The 15,762-nt window shown below is 44.2% G+C and overlaps 1 protein-coding gene across 2 annotated transcripts in view; it reads right to left on the bottom strand.

Moving 5' to 3' along the window:
* LOC120516453 (collagen alpha-1(XIX) chain) overlaps positions 1-15,762 on the bottom strand; it is a 478,053-nt gene that overhangs the window by 306,916 nt on the left and 155,375 nt on the right. For both annotated transcript variants that reach the window (XM_039738131.1, XM_039738132.1), the window contains exons 13-14: positions 4,677-4,730; positions 434-469 (exon numbers count right to left, since the gene is read on the bottom strand). In XM_039738131.1, coding sequence (XP_039594065.1) covers positions 434-469; positions 4,677-4,730 — 90 coding nt within the window. The remainder of the gene's footprint in view (positions 1-433; positions 470-4,676; positions 4,731-15,762) is intronic.

The raw sequence follows: 15,762 nt of genomic DNA, 5'->3' as shown, positions 1-15,762 counted from the left end.
CTGCTACCTTGTGTGATGGTTTAGGATTTTAAGAGGAAGCTGATGGACACAAATGCTGGGACACGTGGGAGTTCCCTCAGGAATTCCCTTAGACAGTCCTGAATCCCCAGCAAATTTCTGTGTCTGCCCTGAAAATCATTTCTACAACCACAGGATAGGGGAGCTTAGAACTGGGAAAGAATGGTGTTGACATGGGCTAACTTACTGGGAGGAAGACAGGGCGATACACATGCTCAGTGACACCAAGCCACCATTATATATACAGTAGATACAGTCGACCCCTATGCTCCAGTATTGTGTGTGTGGAGCTCCAAGATATTAACATGAATTACACATAAGGCTGAAATGCTTGCAGAATATTCACTGTCACGATGAATTGAATTTTTGCATCTGTCGGCAGACTCCAAAGCACACAATCAATAAATTTACTTACGGTTAAGCCAGGTGGGCCCGGTCTTCCTTCATCACCCTGTGAAATAAAACAAAAAAAAAGATCAATCAAACCGAGGATTTACAGTGTTTCACAAAGAAGCAAATCATTTTGCTGCTCTTCCCGCGTAGCCGAGCTCAGGCTGTGTTGTCGAGTTTTGCTAAGGCATTGGACTGGAAAGCTGAACTCTTATGGTGAGAGAGTTGGAGAACCAACAGGGGTGCCATTGCTTATGGCTGCTGCTCTTTATCATGTTTTACGGTAAAATATCGCTAATAGATTTTACCATGTCGAGACTGGGGAGAGGATGAGTTAGAGGGCCTCGGGGCCCTCAGAGTCCCTAGACATGCCCTTGGCTTTCCAGGTATATTGACTTTCATTTTGTGTGTCAAGAATGCTTGGGAAGCTGAAGAATTTGGACCACCATCTTCTTGTACTACAATTAGAATATTGTAAGGGGCTCAGGAAGGGAATGGTGGTCAGATGGTATAGCAACCAGACAATAACTGCAACCATAAGGTCCTACAATGGATTGTTGGCTCCTCTCGGCTCTGCTCTCCATTTTGTAAATCGTTTTATATCCACATTGTGAAGGGTCACTCCCATGGTCTCTTTATCCCACTTCCATCTGGCAGAAGGTTCTGTAGCTTACAAAACATTTCTACCAGGCACTCCAACAGCTTCTACCCCTTGGCTGCCCAGACTCTGAACTCTGCGCTGCCCCCCTGGCCTCAGATCTGCCCCTAGTAGTGAATTTATATATGCAGTACATTTGTTTCCTGCTACTATTTATTATTACTAACGTTAGTGTATTATTTATTTCTATTTCAATAATTACTACCTATTTACTTATTTATTTATCTATTATAATATCTTCATTTATCTCACACTCGTCCGGTGTCGTTATTTCGTGCCACACTGTATGCTGCAATACGTGTTTGGAAGGTAGGACAATAAAGCCACTTGACTTGACCTGACCAGATTTTGAATTTCTGCATTCCAAAGCCCCATGGGACATCTAGAAGTTTCTGTTCTCCAGTCGGCTGGAGGTTTTCTCCTTCTCTCCTCCCTTGGCAAGTATGCATATCTTACGTTCAAATGATATTGATTCTATTTGCCACATTTTTCCTATTCCTTACAACTCAGGTTTTGTTCTTCTTTCGACTGCTCCAGTTAGGGGTTGCCACAGCGGATCATCTTCTTCCATATCTTCCTGTCCTCGTCATCTTGCTCTGTTACCCCCATCACCTGCATGTCCTCTCTCAGCACATCCATAAACCTTTCATTTAGGCCTTCCTCTGTTCCTCATTCCTGTCAGTTCTATCCTTAGTAGCCTTCTCCCAATATACCCCTCATCTCTCATCTGCACAGGTCCAAACCAACACGATCTCACCTCTCTGGCTTTGTCTCCAAACCATCCAACCTGAGCTGACCCTCTGATGTTCTCATTTCTAACCCTATCCATCCTCGTCTCACCCAATGCAGATTTTAACATCTTTAACTCTGCCACCTCCAGCTCTGTCCCCTGCTTTCTGGTCAGTGCCACCGTCTCCCACCCATATCACACAGCTGGCCTCACTACCGTCCTGTAGACCTTCCCTTTCGCTCTTGCTGATACCCGTCTGTCACAAATCACTCCTGACACTCTTCTCCACTCTGCCTGCACTCTCTATTTCACCTCTCTGACACTGTATGTAAATTGAGTAGTTTATAAAAATTCTTTGTTTCTCTGACCATCCTGACCAGGCTGTACCAGACTGCTTTTGAAGAATGCTCCTTCCAAGGCATTTAGCTGAGGAGTAATTAAAAGATACCATGAACAGCTTTTCTCCTGCCTGATAACTGATGTTTCCTGCTAGAGGACGCTTCTTTCTTTAATAAGTTGTTAAATTTCTACCACAACCAAAATCACCAGTACAATACCATTTCCACTGTTGAGGCACGGTGGTAGCGACGTCATGATATGGGGTTGTTTTTCAGTTGTTGGGACTGGAAGACAAGTTAGGTTTGATCCAAATCGTATTAGGGGATATCATCTATAGCATGGGTGTCAAACTCCAGGCCTGGAGGGCCGTAGTGGCTGCAGGTTTTCATTCCCTAACCCTTTTCCTAATCAATTTTTACTGCTAATTAACTCCCTTTCCCTTCATTTTAATAGCCCTGTTTATAAGGATTCAGTCCTCTGAATTGATTCGTTTCTTCATGAAATGGCAGCCAAACAGAAATGAGATGTGAAACGAGCCAACAGATGAGCAGCTAAACTGGGAGTTCAAACTCCAACCAATCTATTAATGAGAAGCTGATTCTCGCTGTTAATTAAGCCTGTTATTTAATTTTCTGGCCTGTTGCTGCTCTCATTCTGCCACAGCGGACATTTCCAAAACTGGTCGATTTTCTGTTTTGGTGACCTGAGAGATCAACCTTACGGAGACCTTCACTTTTCTTTATTTTCAGATATTGTGTGACGGGCACAGGTGAGCTGGTCACGTGGCGGCTCGTTTTGTGTCTCATTATTGTTTGGCTGCTAATTAAAAAAAAGAGACAACTAAGGGGCCTGAGTCAAGTTAATTAAAACTAAAGCGAAAGAAGTTAATTAGCAGCAAAAACTGGTCACTAATGAAGAAGGTGATTAGAATGAAAACCTGTAGCCACTGCAGCCCACCAGGCCTGGAGTTCGACACCCGTAATCTATAGGGTGGTCCAGACCTAATTATGCAACTTTTAATGCAATGCAGGAAAACAATGCAAGACAAAAGAATTGTTTGAAAAATCTTGTAATAAATGAAAATGGAAGTACAGTGAATTAATTCACTGATTTTCCATGTAATGTCCCACTTGTGGGCGGCATGGTGGCGCAGTGGTAGCGCTGCTGCCTCGCAGTTAGGAGGCCCGGGTTCGTTTCCCGGGTCCTCCCTGCGTGGAGTTTGCATGTTCTCCCCGTGTCTGTGTGGGTTTCCTCCCACAGTCCAAAGACATGCAGGTTAGGTGGATTGGTGATTCTAAATTGGCCCTAGTGTGTGCTTGGTGTGTTTGTGTGTGTCCTGTGGTGGGTTGGCACCCTGCCCAGGATTGGTTCCTGCCCTGTGTTGGCTGGGTTTGGCTCCAGCGGATCCCCGTGACTCTGTATTTGGATTCAGCGGGTTAGAAAATGGATGGATGGATGTCCCACTTGTCCTCCATTCAGTTGTGAATTCTCTATGTAATAAACTTAATAAGTTATAGCGTAATGAAAATTGCCTAATTAGATCTGGACCACCCTGTACTGTTGAATTCTGCTCTGTACTTGTAATATTCCTATTGCACTCTTATATTGTATTGAGGATGACTTGTGCTCTCTTCTGTGTATTGGATTGTATTGACCCCCTTTGCTTTGACACCCACTGCACGCCCAATCTAACAGGAAGGGGGTCTCTCTTTGAACTGCCTTTCCCAAGGTTTCTTCCATTTTTTCCCTACAAAGGTTTTTTCAGAGTTTTTTCCTCATCTTCTTATAGCCCAGGGTGTCGAACTCCAGGCCTAGAGGGCCGCAGCGGCTACAGGTTTTCATTCTAACCCTTTTCCTAATCAGTGACCTGTTTTCACTGCTAATTCCCATTTTAATAGCCCTGTTAGAAGGATTCGGTCCTCTGAATTGATTTGTTTCCTCATTAAAATGCAGCCAAACAGAAATGAGACGTGAAGCGAGCCAACAGATGAGCAGCTAAACTGGGGCTTCAAACTCCAACCAGTTTCTTAATGAGAAGCCAATTCTTGCTGTTAATTAAACCCGTTATTTAATTCCACGGCTTGTTGTTGCTCTCGTTCTGCCACAGCAGACATTTCCAAAACTGTTAATTTTCTGTTTTTCATAAGAATATCGTCAAAGTGTTGTGGTGAGTTGAGAGATCAACCTTACTGAGACTGTCACCTTTCTTTATTTTCAGATATTGTGTGATGTGGCGGCTTGTTTTGTGTCTCATTATTGTCTGGCTGCTAATTAAGGAAAAAAGAAACAACTAAAGGGCCTGAGTCAAATTAATTAAAAAGAAGTAATTGGCAGCAAAAACTGGTCACTAATTAAGAAGATGGTTAGAATGAAAACCTGCAGCCACGTTGCTTGATGTGGAGAAAAAAAAAATTGAAATGATTTGAACAAAAGGCTGCAACATAAGAAAAATGAGATTGGGGGTCTCAATATTTCATAAAGGCACTGCACGTTCCCCTTCTTGACTACCGACGAGTAAAGGATTTCGGAGTTTGTACTTACTTTGTCACCCTTGGGTCCACTTAAACCGGGAGATCCAGGGTCGCCTTTTAAACCCTGCATAAAACACATAAAAGAAAAAAAACAAGACGAGACACACGCATGAATCTTCAATGAAAGCAGCCATTGAACATGTCACCACTGTTACTACATCCACTAGTAATTTAACATCTGAAGACATGATCCCTCCTAGCCCGCCAGTCTAGCCCTAGAAAATAAACTTGTTGAGTGGTGTCATATTTATACCCTTCTCCCAAACAGTAAACATATTACATGCCAAAGCAGTTGTGGTATTCATTTCAGGAAAAAAAAAAATGCCAGAATAAGTCCCTGCCGATAAGACACTTGATCAGCTGCTACTTCAAGAGCATTGCTAGAAGAGCTCTGTCAAATACTAAGAAGTGGGAAACATACAGCTGAAATAAATACGGTGAATAAAGCGCACAAGTCAATTAGTCATGTACGAGCTAGCGCCTGATTTAACAGCAAGCCGCAGCGACAGGCCGGCTGGCTTGACACGAGAAGCGTACCCTTTGAGAGGACGCAGCAGTTAATGGAAAGCGCAGAAGAGCACACGATTTCTTTCCGGATTTTTGTGAAATGGAAAACTGTACTTAATGACACATTCCCCCAATCGACGTCACGACCCCGGTGTAAAGTTTCCAACAGACCCACAAATTTTCCCGACCGGATTATCGGTGTATGCCTTGCATGAGAGGTCAGGCTTTCGATATGGGGCCTTGGTGGCTTACAGCACGGCATTGGCCACGAGGTCAGGCTGGCTCACTTACAGTTTGGTGGCCCACCCGCTTTTGGGGATTGTGTACGACATAAGCCTAATGGAGCCTTGAAAACGTTCAGTGTAAGGTATTGAGAATCATTAAGCTATTCTTATGGTCTACATTTGATACAGTAATCTGAGTGCTCGCTAGTTTCCGGGTGCACAAGCTTGGCTAGGGCGGCACGGTGGCGCAGTGGGTAGCGCTGCTGCCTCACAGTTAGGAGACCTGTGGTTCGCTTCCCAGGTCCTCCCTGCGTGAAGTTTGCATGTTCTCCCCGTGTCTGCGTGGGTTTCCTCCCACAGTCCAAAGACATGCAGGTTAGGTGCATTGGTAATCCTAAATTGTCCCTAGTGTGTGCTTGGTGTGTGTGTGCCCTGTTAATACACAATGTGGGGTCTGAAAATCAAAAGTACACCTTATGAGAAGGATTTAGGAGTCGTAGTGGACTCGACATTATCAACTGCCAGACAGTGTTTAGAAGCCATTAAGAAGGCTAACAGAATGTCAGGTTATATAGCGCCTTGATGTGTGGAGTACAAGTCACAGGAGGTTCTGCTCAACCTTTATAACACACTGGTGAGGCCTCAGCTGGAGTCCTGTGTGCAGTTTTGGTCTCCAGTCTACAAAAAGGACATAACAGCATAAGAGAAGGTCCAGAGAAGAGCGACTAGGCTGAGTCCAGGGCTACAGGGGGTGAGTTGTGAGAAGATTAAAAGAGCTGAGCCTTTACAGTTTAAGCAAAAGAAAATTAAGAGTTGACATGACTGGGGCACGGTTAGAAACTTGTTAAGGGCAAATTTCACACAAACATTAGGGCGCACAAGCTTGGCTAGGGCGACACAGTGGCGCAGAGAGTAGTGCTGCTGCCTCACAGTTAGGAGACATGTGGTTCGCTTCCCAGGTCCTCCCTGCGTGGAGTCTGCATGTTCTCCCCGTGTCTGTGTGGGTTTCCTCCAGTGGCTCCGGAGACATGCAGGTTAGGTGCATTGGCGATCCTAAATTGTCCCTAGTGTGTGCTTGGTGTGTGTATCGCCCTGTCAGGGATTTGTTCCTGCCTTGCGCCCTGTGCTGGCTGGGATTGGCTCATGAACTGTAGTTAGGATATAGTGGGTTGGATAATGGATGGATGGATAAACAAGCTTGGCTCTGAGATCTGCACAGAACGTGGAACCGTCTGAAGCTGATGTCACATTATGGGACTTCTAGTCGTAGGGTACGTCAGACTTGCCGATCTCAGATGCTGCTGTTGTTTCCAGACCTCGTCTATTTACATGACCTTAAACTACAAGAACTCCTTATGATAAGGATTTTAGAGTCTCATTGGACTCAATGCTATCAACTGCCAGGCAGTGCTCAGAATGTCAGGTTATATAGCGCCATGATGTGTAGAGTACAAGTCACAGGACGTTATGTTCAATCTTTATAACGCACTGGTGAGGCCTCATTCAACAACAACATTTATTTCTATAGCATGTTTTCATACAAATTATGCAATTCAAAGTGATTTACAGGATGAAGAAAGGAAAAATATATATATATATAAAAATAAAATTAGGCAATACTAATCAACATAGAATAAAAAGTAAGGTCGGATGGCCAGGGAGGACAGAAAAAACAAAAACAAAAAAAAAAATTAAAACCCAAGTTCTTGGCGATTTCTGCATAGATAAGCTTGGCTCTGTAATCTTCAGAGAATGCAGAACTGTCTTAAGCTGCTGTCACATTAAGTGACCCCTAGTCGTAGGGTACGTCACACTTGCCGAATTCAGCTGCTGATCTTGTCAACTTACATGACCTCGAATTGAAAGTACCCCTTATGAGGAGGATTTAGGAGTCATAGTGGAATCGACATGATCAACTGCCAGACAGTGTTCACAAGCCATTAAGAAGGCTAACAGACTGTCAGGTTATATAGCGCCTTGATGTTTGGAGTACAAGTCACAAGAGGTTCTGCTCAAGCTTTATAACACACTGGTGAGGCCTCATCTGAAGTCCTGTGTGCAGTTTGGGTCTCCAGGCTACAAAAAGGACATAACAGCACAAGAGAAGGTCCAGAGAAGAGCGACTAGGCTGATTGAGGGGCTACAGGGGATGAGTTATGAGGAAAGATTAAAAGAGCTGAGCCTTAAGGAGATGAAGAGGAGACCTGACTGAAGTGTTTAAGATTATAAAGGGAATTAGTCCAGTGGATTGTGATGGTGACTTTAAGTGGGAGTTCAGGGTGCGGTGTGTAGATGGAAGCAGAATTGGCTCAGACATAGGAAGCAGAGGGTGATGGTGTGAGGAACCTCATCAGAATTGGGTGACATTAAGAGTGGTGACCAGCAGGGGGCAGTGCCGGGGCTGCTGCTATTTTTAATATTTATAAATGAATTAGATAGGAATATAAGTAACAAGCTGGTTAAATTTGCAGATGATACTAAGACAGGTGGATTAGCAGATAATCTGGAATCTGTTATATCATCACAGAAGGACTTGGATAGCATACAGGCTTGGGCAGATATGTGGCAGATGAAATTTAATGTCAGTAAAAGAATTACACATAGGAAGTAAAAATGTGAGATTTGAATATGCAATGGGAGATCTGAAAATTGAAAGTCCATTTAGGATTTAGGAGTCGTAGTGGACTCTAAGCTATCAACTGCCAGACAGTGTTTAGAAGCCATTAAGAAGGCTAACAGAATGTCAGGTTATATAGCGCCTTGATGTGTGGAGTACAAGTCACAGGAGGTTCTGTTCAAGTCTTTATAACACACTGGTGAGGCCTCATCTGGAGTCCTGTGTGCAGTTTGGGTCTCCAGTCTACAAAAACGACATAACAGCGCTAGAGAAGGTCCAGAGAAGAGCAACTAGACTGAGTCTAGGGCTACAGGGGATGAGTTATGAGAAGATTAAAAGAGCTGAGCCTTTACAGTTTAAGCAAAAGAAGATTAAGAAGTGACATGACTGGGGCACGGTTAGAAACTTGTTAAGGGCAAATTTCACACAAACATTAGGGCGCACAAGCTTGGCTAGGGCGACACAGTGGCGCAGTGAGTAGTGCTGCTGCCTCACAGTTAGGAGACATGTGGTTAGCTTCCCAGGTCCTCCCTGCGTGGAGTTTTCATGTTCTCCCCGTGTCTGTGTGGGTTTCCTCCAGTGGCTGCGATCCTAAATTGTCCCTAGTGTGTGCTTGGTGTGTGTATCGCCCTGTCAGGGATTTGTTCCTGCCTTGCACCCTGTGCTGGCTGGGATTGGCTCATGAACTGACCCCCGTGACCCTGTAGTTAGGATATAGTGGGTTGGATAATGGGTGGATGGATAAACAAGCTTGGCTCTGAGATCTGCACAGAACGTGGAACCGTCTGAAGCTGATGTCACATTATGGGACTTCTAGTCGTAGGGTACGTCAGACTTGCCGATCTCAGATGCTGTTGTTGTTTCCAGACCTCGTCTATTTACATGACCTTAAACTACAAGAACTCCTTATGATAAGGATTTTAGAGTCTCATTGGACTCAATGCTATCAACTGCCAGGCAGTGCTCAGAATGTCAGGTTATATAGCGCCATGATGTGTAGAGTACAAGTCACAGGACGTTATGTTCAATCTTTATAACGCACTGGTGAGGCCTCATTCAACAACAACATTTATTTCTATAGCATGTTTTCATACAAATTATGCAATTCAAAGTGATTTACAGGATGAAGAAAGGAAAAATATATATATATATAAAAATAAAATTAGGCAATACTAATCAACATAGAATAAAAAGTAAGGTCGGATGGCCAGGGAGGACAGAAAAAACAAAAACAAAAAAAAAAATTAAAACCCAAGTTCTTGGCGATTTCTGCATAGATAAGCTTGGCTCTGTAATCTTCAGAGAATGCAGAACTGTCTTAAGCTGCTGTCACATTAAGTGACCGCTAGTCGTAGGGTACGTCACACTTGCCGAATTCAGCTGCTGATCTTGTCAACTTACATGACCTCGAATTGAAAGTACCCCTTATGAGGAGGATTTAGGAGTCATAGTGGAATCGACATGATCAACTGCCAGACAGTGTTCACAAGCCATTAAGAAGGCTAACAGACTGTCAGGTTATATAGCGCCTTGATGTGTGGAGTACAAGTCACCGGAAGTTCTGCTCAAGCTTTATAACACACTGGTGAGGCCTCATCTGGAGTCCTGTGTGCAGTTTGGGTCTCCAGGCTACAAAAAAGACACAACAGCATAAGAGAAGGTCCAGAGAAGAGCGACGAGGCTGATTCAGGGCTACAGTGGATGAGTTAGGAGGAAAGATGAAAAGAGCTGAGCCTTAAGGAGATGAAGAAGAGACCTGACTGAAGTGTTTAAGATTATAAAGGGAATTAGTGCAGTGGATTGTGACGGTGACTTTAAGTGGGAGTTCAGGGTGCGGTGTGTAGATGGAAGCAGAATTGGCTCAGACATAGGAAGCAGAGGGTGATGGTGTGAGGAACCTCATCAGAATTGGGTGACGTTAAGAGTGGTGACCAGCAGGGGGCAGTGCCGAGGCTGCTGCTATTTTTAATATTTATAAATGAATTAGATAGGAATATAAGTAACAAGCTGGTTAAATTTGCAGATGATACTAAGACAGGTGGATTAGCAGATAATCTGGAATCTGTTATATCATCACAGGAGGACTTGGATAGCATACAGGCTTGGGCAGATATGTGGCAGATGAAATTTAATGTCAGTAAAAGAATTACACATAGGAAGTAAAAATGTGAGATTTGAATATGCAATGGGAGATCTGAAAATTGAAAGTCCATTTAGGATTTAGGAGTCGTAGTGGACTCTAAGCTATCGACTGCCAGACAGTGATCAGCAGCCATTAAGAAGGCTAACAGACTGTCAGGTTATATAGCGCCTTGACGTGTGCAGTACAAGTTACAGGAGGTTCTTCTCAAACTTTATAACACACTGGTGAGGCCTCATCTGGAGTCCTGTGGGCACTTGGGTGTTCAGGCTACAAAAAGGACATAGCAGCACTAGAGAAGGTCCAGAGAAGAGCGACTAGGGTGACTCAGGGACTACAGGGGATGAGTTAGGAGGAAAGATTAAAAGAGCTGAGCCTTTATAGTTTAAGCAAAAGAAAATTAAAGAGTTGACATGACTGGGGACATGGTTGGAAACTTCCATCCTTCCATTATCCAACCCGCTATATCCTAACACAGGGTCACGGGGGTCTGCTGGAGCCAATCCCAGCCAACACAGGGCGCAAGGCAGGAAACAAACCCCAGGCAGTTTGCAGTTTGGGTCTCCAGGCTACAAAAAGGACATAACAGCACAAGAGAAGGTCCAGAGAAGAGCAACTAGGCTGATTCAGGGCTACAGTGGATGAGTTATGAGGAAAGATGAAAAGAGCTGAGCCTTAAGGAGATGAAGAGGAGACCTGACTGAAGTGTTTAAAATGATGAAGGGAATTAGTCCAGTGGATCAAGACGGTGACTTTAAAATGCGTTCATCAAGAACATGGGGACACAGTTTGAAATTTGTTAAGGGTAAATTTCTCACTAACATTAGGAAGTTGTTCTTTACACTTAGACTTTAGGGACCTTCAAAACTCAACTTGATGTTATTTTGGAGGTATTAAATGGACAAGACTGGCAAGCTTTGTTGGGTTAAATGGCCCGTTCTCAGCTAGAATGCTCTAATCTTTTACTGGGGGGATATCACCATCAAACCCAGCTAGCAATAAGGGCAAGCACAGGATATTTATAAAATAGAAGAATTTATTCTTCACAAGAAGTTTTCCAATTGCAACAAAGCTCCCTGGAGCACAAAGGCAAAATGGAAGCTCTGAAAACACAAAGGCAATCCAAATCAAACAAGCCCCAAAACTGATCCCAAAGGCAAGGTAAAAAAAAAAAACAAAAACAAATCAGAAAGCAGAAATGTCAAGGATCCAAATTAAACAGACTGTGCAAGAATCACAAGGGAACCCAACACTCCCAGGCACATCTGAAATGAACCGCCAGGAACTGCGGGAGACCCTTTGGATTTATAAGGGGTGGAGGGCAGTTCCTAAAGATGATTGGCAGGTGGCCCCGCCTCTTGAGGGGAACCACCCACAAAACACATGGAACATAATACAGCTTGCATACATAAAGAAAACTGAATAATCCGCATAATCAACAATAGTAACGTTAATGTCATTTTTTTTTTTTTGTTCTTTACTTCACCTTAGACAATTTCTCGTATTAGGAATTTGTTAGTTTTCGCATACCCCTTGGGGTCAGAGCGCAGGGTCAGCCATTGTACAGCGCCCCTGGAGCAGTTCAAAGTTAGAGGTCTTGCTCAAGGGCCCAGCAGAGTAGGCTCTCTTTTGGCAGTGACGGGGATTCGAACCGGCAACCTTCAGGAGCCACCACTCCGCCCAGATGTAATCAACATGAACAATCCAAAAATGAACAAAAGAGACATAAAAATTACATTTGAACTCCAGCCAGGGGAGCAATCCTGAATGAGACCTGACAAGTGTGGGTTAGAAAATGACCGACTGACTAAGTTTCCAATTTACTGTTTTTGGTTTTTTAGGAAATATTCTCAGGCCGTATCTGATGCTTTTTGACTGCCAGTCCCTTTATGTTGGTCCTTATTCTGGGGTCCTGCCTTCTAACCAACTCTACTATCATAACAGCAGGACGTTTCCAGTTAGTCAAGTAGCTGGGACTAAATTACGTGTGCTGCATTGTAAAAGTCGTCTGTCCTACTTGGAATAACGTGTACGGGTTTCCATCCATATAAAGCCTACTTTGTAAACCACTAGGGGGCGTTGCAGCGCCCCAAACCCCAGGCACAATTGCACCAACGCAGTGTCAGATTCCAATAAAGAGATTTATTGCCACAAATCCCTTAATGTATTCCAAACTTCCAGCCCTAAGACTCTTCACTTATCCACTCTACTCCTCCACCTAGGCGAGCTTCGTTCATCTCCTCTTCCCCCGGATGAAGCAGAGCAGCTTCCTTTATACCAGACCCCAGGAGTATTCCGGTGCTATCACATTACATCCAGGAAGCCCTGCTCGGTCAGAGGGAACCTCGCCCATGATAGGGGAGTCTGCCTCTAGCAGTACCCACTAGAACCCCAACAGAGCTGCCCACCAAAACTACAACTCCCATGCTGCCCCTGCGGGTGTCCAAACGGGATACACGCCAGAGGGATGTCACCACCCATTGTAATGGGGAAGCAAATGGCCCTGGGAGGCAGACCCCACCCCGACCATCCAACCAGGAAAAGTACAACTAGCCAACCAGGTCAGGATGCCCGTCAGCCCGATTTCTTCCAATCAAAGGGCCAGGTAATGACCTGTCCATACCTCCTAGGATGCCAGCCAAACCATGTCACCCACTAACATCTACTGCCTTCAGATTTATTTCAGTCAGAAGGAGCATTTCATTTTCACACATCCGGAGTACAGAGGCGCACAAGTGTGCCGCACCACCTGAGCCATGGCAATTAATATAAAGCACGCTGGCATTTCTAACAGAAATTGTTTGTTTTCCGTGTCCCTGGTGTATTGCTGTCCTGTTTTATAACTCTCTGTCAATATTTATAGCACAATTAATCGCGCAGTTCCAGCCCCTCACGCCAGCTTAGCCTAACTTACCAAAATTTCAGGGAAGCCTTTGCTGATTGAAGCGCTTTTTGAAATGAATGTTGAAGAGCTTTGAGTAAAGTAGCTGTGTGCCAGGGAAGTGACGGTAGAGTCGCAAGTCTGCAGCTGAAAGCAATTATCTCACTTTAGGCCCTTTAAAATGTTCATTAAGCACAAAAAAAAAAGAAAAAGAAAAATGAGCCTCAAACAGTTACACGGAATAAACTTGAAGAAATATTGTGAACAAATGACCCCATTCAGGGGTCTGGCGCGAACCCTAAAATCGAGGCTTTAGTTTTCATTTTATATTTACCGTAAATCCATCATTTTCTGCATTTGTACAATTGCTACTTTTCTTGTTTTATATTCTTCCATCCATCCATTATCCAACCCGCTATATCCTAACACAGGGTCACGGGGGTCTGCTGGAGCCAATCCCAGCCAACACAAGGCAGAAAACAAACCCCGGGCAGGGCACTAGCCCACCACAGGGCACACACACACACCAAGCACACACTAAGGACAATTTAGGATCGCCAGTCCACCTAACCTGCATGTCTTTGGACTGTGGGAGGAAACCCACGCTGACACGGGGAGAACATGCAAACTCCACACAGGGAGGACCTGGGAAGTGAACTCAGGTCTCCTAACTGCGAGGCAGCAGTGCTACCCACTGTGCCACCATGCCTCCCAAAGATAAAAACAAGAAAGTTATTTGAGTTAATCTTATGTAAAACATGTACAATGTTTCAAATATGGCATGGTGTCAAAGAGACTCAAGCTGAACTCCACGGCCACCATCCGTCACTTTTTGGGGCTCAATGGAAGAAGACCCAGACTCCAATGTTGAAAGAAACTAATAAAAAAAAGCCAGACTGGAGTTTTCCAAATTGCATATTGATAGGCCACAGTGCTTCTTGGATAGATAGATAGATAGATAGATAGATAGATAGATAGATAGATAGATAGATAGATATATAATCAATAGATAGATAGATAGATAAGTAAGGCAATATATAATCAATAGATAGATAGATAGATAAGTAAGGCAATATATAATCAATAGATAGATAGATAGAAAGTAAGGCAATATATAATCAATAGATAGATAGATAGATAGATAGATAGATAGATAGATAGATAGATAGATAGCTTTTTGTCAAGTCACATCAGCTCCATGTCCGCAGACAACAAAATGAAGCTTTCAAAGCAAGGAACACCATAGATGCTGTGAACCATGGAGGAGGCCTGCTTATGTTTAGGGACTGTGTTTCTGTGTCTGGCATGAGGTGACTTGAGTCTGTGCAGAGAACAATGAAATCTCAAGACTATCAAGACATTCTGGAATGAAATGTCCTGCCCAGTGTCAGAAAGCTCCATCTCAATTGCAGGTCATGGATCATCTAACAGAAGAAGGAGCAGAAACACACAGTGAAAAGCACCCAAGAATAGCTGAGAACAAAACATTGGACTGTTGTGGATTGGCCTTCTGTGAGCCTTGATTTGAATCCCATCAAACATTTATGGAAAGAACTGAAACGTGCCATCTGGAGAAGATCCCCTCCAAACCTGATCCAGCCGGAGAAGTTTGCTCAGGACGAGTAGGCCCAACAACCTGTGGACAGGTGCAGAAGTCTCATGGAGAGCTCTAGGAATTTGCGGCAATGGCTTCTAAAGGAAATTCAAGATGAAGGGTCCCGCATCATTTTTTTTGTCCACGCCATTTCCATTTTTGTCGTAATTTGAAATTTTCTGCTGAATCAAAACTCGAAAGCAAAGAATGTATTTTGTTAAATGATATGGAACAAATAGTGACTTTTGTCAGTTTCAAGTTATTTCAAAGACAATTGTCGGGGGGCGTCTTCTTTTTTCTCACTGAGTGGCCCCAACACATCTATTTGTGTCTGTAATGTCAGTCAGTCAGTCATTGTCCAACCCGCTATATCCTAACACAGGGCTAAGGGGGTTCTGCTGGAGCCAATTCCAGCCAGCACAAGGCCGCAAGGCAGGAGCAAACCCCGGGCAGGGTGCCAGCCCACCGCAGGGCACACACACACACACACACACTAGGGACAATTTAGGATCACCAATGCACCTAACCTGCATGTCTTTGGACTGTGGGAGGAAACCCACGCAGACACGGGGAGAACCCGGGAAGCGAACCCTGGTCTCCTTACTGCGAGGCAGCAGTGCTACCCACTGTGGCGCTGCCCTGTCTGTAATGCATTTTTTTTTAAATGCCTTTAGGGACCACCCACCACCATTTTGATTTTCAGGCTTTTAGGGTTTATTGACCAAATATTGCACACTCTGGTTATGGTTCCTTTAAGACGTGTCAGCGTATGAACGCTTGCCGAGCAGTTACATGATTTTTTTTGCTCCTTTCTGCTCAAGTTACATGACACACAGAATCCGTAGCGCACTTGTGTTACTTTCTTTTCTCCCGGTGTGTTCGTTTGAACAGATTAGTCCCGGCCGCATACTATTTACAAGACTGCATTACCAACGGTGGATTACACGTTTGGTGGCAGCAGGTGCCCGTGACTAATCCAAAGTGACGACTCTATTGAAATAATTCACGTCCTAGATCCTACCTTAGGGACCCCCCCCCCAGCTTCACACTGTGTATCTGTGCAAGGCCCGCGTTCCTGGGTAGATAAAACCATCCATACACTTCTTTAACCTGTGTGTGCCAATTTTAGTTCA

The sequence above is a fragment of the Polypterus senegalus genome, chromosome 16, assembly GCF_016835505.1.
Source record: "Polypterus senegalus isolate Bchr_013 chromosome 16, ASM1683550v1, whole genome shotgun sequence".
In the NCBI taxonomy this organism is placed as follows: Eukaryota; Metazoa; Chordata; class Cladistia; order Polypteriformes; family Polypteridae; genus Polypterus; species Polypterus senegalus.
The sequence above is the reverse complement of the archived record's forward strand: the minus strand, read 5'-3'. Positions and strand labels throughout refer to the sequence as shown.